The sequence below is a fragment of the Triticum dicoccoides genome, chromosome 6B, assembly GCF_002162155.2.
Source record: "Triticum dicoccoides isolate Atlit2015 ecotype Zavitan chromosome 6B, WEW_v2.0, whole genome shotgun sequence".
Lineage (NCBI taxonomy): Eukaryota > Viridiplantae > Streptophyta > Magnoliopsida > Poales > Poaceae > Triticum > Triticum dicoccoides.
Genome location: NC_041391.1, coordinates 21,788,023 through 21,791,613, shown reverse-complemented (window position 1 = coordinate 21,791,613; position 3,591 = coordinate 21,788,023). Strand labels below are relative to the sequence as shown.

The 3,591-nt window shown below is 40.3% G+C and overlaps 1 protein-coding gene across 1 annotated transcript in view; it reads right to left on the bottom strand.

Annotated features, from left to right (window-relative positions):
• Window positions 1-2,397: 2,397 nt before the first annotated feature.
• The window catches only part of LOC119323942 (ent-kaur-16-ene synthase, chloroplastic-like), a 9,629-nt gene continuing 8,435 nt past the window's right edge, over window positions 2,398-3,591 (bottom strand). Inside the window, exons 13-14 of the mRNA XM_037597653.1 lie at window positions 3,288-3,533; window positions 2,398-2,771 (exon numbers count right to left, since the gene is read on the bottom strand). Of these exons, the coding sequence (XP_037453550.1) occupies window positions 2,469-2,771; window positions 3,288-3,533 (549 nt within the window). The 3' untranslated portion in view covers window positions 2,398-2,468. The remainder of the gene's footprint in view (window positions 2,772-3,287; window positions 3,534-3,591) is intronic.

Sequence of the window (3,591 nt, the reverse complement as noted above, 5' to 3'; positions counted from 1 at the left end):
GGCTGGTCAGCGCCGCACATTTTGCAATTCCCCCCTGCCTTAAGCCCTAATCAACCCGCACTACACCTCGTTCGAGTCAGGGACCTGCAGTACCGGAGTCGGATCGATCGTGTTTGATTGTTTTGTTTAGGAAAAAACTTTCCTCGTTAAACATAATGTAATTTACTGTAGTTGTTAATATTGCCGATGGCACTAGCTTATTGTCGATGGGTCAAACGTGTTCCCCATACATGAGAGTTAATTATGGATACGACGGTGCAACTTTCTCCTTTTTCTACCATGCATGGGAGTTAGTTCCTTCCAGTATTCTTTAGAGATCCATTCTAATCTCTGTTCGTTGACTCCTGAGTCTCCTAGTTGATATTCAAGCAACTTTTGAACGTATATAAATTGTTTAGATTCGATATGAGAACTCGAGGTGGGATTATTTAGTCACGGGACTACAATGTTTTTTATCTGAGCCCAATAATATGAATGTGATCCAATAACAGCACGTCGGTCAAGAACCCAATAACAAAAACATAGTCACTATTATTCTGGACAAGCGTGTGCAAGAAATGTCCTAGAACAGTGTTGTTAAATCAAGAGCTAACTCTTCAAAGATCTAGAGGCACTCGAGAGAGTCTTAAGAGTTTGATTCATTTATTCTCTACTAATATCACCTTGTTGGAACAATGTCATAGAAGACATGGACAACACAAACAGAAGAGAGAATGTGATCTCCTTATTTATTTCCAACCGTTTCATTTTGTGTTCTAAATAGAGCTTACATAAATGTGTAAAGTCAACCAAAAACCTATTTCAATTGTCTAAGGACGAATGGATGAGAATCAATCCTAGATGAGGCGTATGCCTTTGTGACAGGCATGGTATTCCTAAGTTGGAAATTTAAGAACAATACGTCAAACTAAAGAATCCAAGACAAAATATAGCAACGATGTCAGAAATTATTTGTGCATTTTTTTCTTCACACGTGCGTGTGTTCATAAAAAGGCGCATTCCTTTTTCTAGGAAGTCACATACACATTACTATTTTAACAACACGGCTAATTCTTTTTATTCACGGTGACTGGCAAGGTCTAGAATAAAAATGAATAATGGTTAATTTAATATCTGAGAAAGCGGGTTTTCATAGCCGTGCATTAACATTTTCCCACAACCCTGCCATACAAGAGTGCGTACAGTGCATCATGCGATAAAATGGCTGGTACACGGTTACTAAGTTTAATAAAATGATTGTGTGCATTATCAGCCGGGGCCATCCCCTTTTTAGTAAAAGAAGAAAAAAAAACATACAGTGTAGGTGCTTGGAAAAACTACCAAGTTTGCTTTACTTTGCTTACACTGTGCTAAATAATTAACCAATTTAGGCACATGCACAATTATCAGCACCGGGCATGATCCGACAATGCTAAAAAAGTTAGAAAGTTATGCACATGCATAACTATCAGCGTCATCGTCACCCCTGGCCGTCCTTAATTTGGTTCTTCTTTCAATCAACTAACTCATAAGTTCTTTCATCGTTGCATTCGTCGGCATATGTCATCTCTCTAATTACCTTGGTTGCTTCTTTTGCTGGGCGAACCTTTCCGCTAATCCGAAGAAAAGAAACTCGGCTTTATCCTTGTTCATGAGTTGACCGGGACTGATCTAAACACATTTTGTGGTATTGTAGTTGAGTACTTTACGACGGTTTTTTTGTGTGTGTGGCTTTAGGGTAAATATAATCTATGCATGTACGTAAACCATCTCTGGCGTAGCCGCGTAGGCACGTGAAAAAAAGCCTGCCCGCTGCTACCCAGCTCCAGAGTCCAGACTGCCCATTTCCATTTTTGTGCAAGGTCCATCGTCGCTGATCACCAAGCATGCATGGACTGCGGCTGGTTTCAACATGAGGTAATAGCAGTGCAAGCGCGAACGAGGTGTAGTGCGGGTAGATTAAGGCTGAAGGCAGGGGGGAAATTGCAAAATGTGCGGCGCTGCCCACCTGGCTCCACTTGGCGAGCTGTGATTCGCCCAGGACTAAACTTGCACCTGCATGACAAGTTCAAGGACCAAATAATCTGCTTTTTCAAGTTTGAGGACTAAACCATCACCTTCATGACAAGTTCAGGACCTGCAGTGCTATTACCTCCTGCATTAGCAATGCATATGGCTCGTCCATGTTTAAAGGAGGCAAGCCAGACTTCTATCTTAATGCCCGGGGGGAGAGCACACCAGAGAGGTTTTGGCGCAGCGTTCAACTTGCTGCTTTTATTGTTCCCCTTTTATTCTGAATCACAGATGAACATAACAGATCTGCACAATCCGCGAGCTGAGAACACAACGAAAAAACGGCTGGATTTCTTATTAAACTCAGGAGAAAAACCTCAAACAGTTCAACTGACGAAACCGGAAGTGTAGATGGCTTTATTCGACACAGGTAGTCCGTATACTATTGGATGAAACAGCTAGCGGACGATGGATTGCTAATTTGGTACTTTGAGAGGCTCATTGATAACTGCATTCACTAGGCTGTTCAATGAAGTTGGCGAGCTAAATCCATCTGTCTCGCGGTAGTACACGAAGTTAGTCTGGCATATGTTCCAGAACCGCTTTTTGAATGTTCTCGGAACGACGCTTCCTTTCCTAAAAACCAATTTTTGCAGATCTTTCCTGCAAGTATCTATGGACTTGTGCACCACACCTAGGGCGTCTTCCATAGACATAGAACCACCACTGTGAAGAATAAGCAGATGGACTATGTTCAGTTTGCCTTCGCTGCCCTCCCTCTGCAGAAGTAGATGAATAATGTTGTAAATTGTAATACCCTTCAAATGTAATTTCCGTCACACTCAATGTCCCTTTATATATACTAAAATACATACAAATATATAGAAAAATGCTTTTGTGCACCTGGGAGTATGTGCTCCCACGTTTAATGTAACACAAAATTGAATCGATTGTACACCTGGGATGGGATTATGTACCCCCACTCTTAAATAGACATATTTGTAATGCACCTTCCTTGTTATATTTTGCATTTATATTTCGTACTAAAACTAAAAACAAAGTTAATCAATTTGCAGGTTATGCTAGTATAAATCCAGAGTTCTCAATCCCATAGGCAGTAAAATTATATACACTAAGGTTGTGATGCTGAAAAATCTTATACTTGAATTGAGTAAAAAATAATTTCATATTAATACAGGTGATTTAATTATATGCTGAAAGCATCCATATTTTTGTCAGCTATGTAAAAATCTTTTAGGAATATTGACATATTTTGTCGTAAAGTCTGCAAATACCTCAAAACTTTGACTGTCATTCAGGAGACGGCCACAAGTGCTCATTAGCCGATATAACTCATTGTATTCGTGATCTTTGACAACAGTAGCCTTGAGATTTTCTCGCAAAAAATATAATGTTGGGAACAGAATGGGGCCCATAAGATAAGAAGGAACTGCATTTTTCATGTACTCTTCAATTGTTGGCACATATTGGCTCCTCTGCCATACTGCCTCGGTCATCGTACCCCTCATTGCATGTAACCACTGTAGATGAACTTGAACTTGTCAAACACTGAACCCAACGAATCATGCATAGTCACAA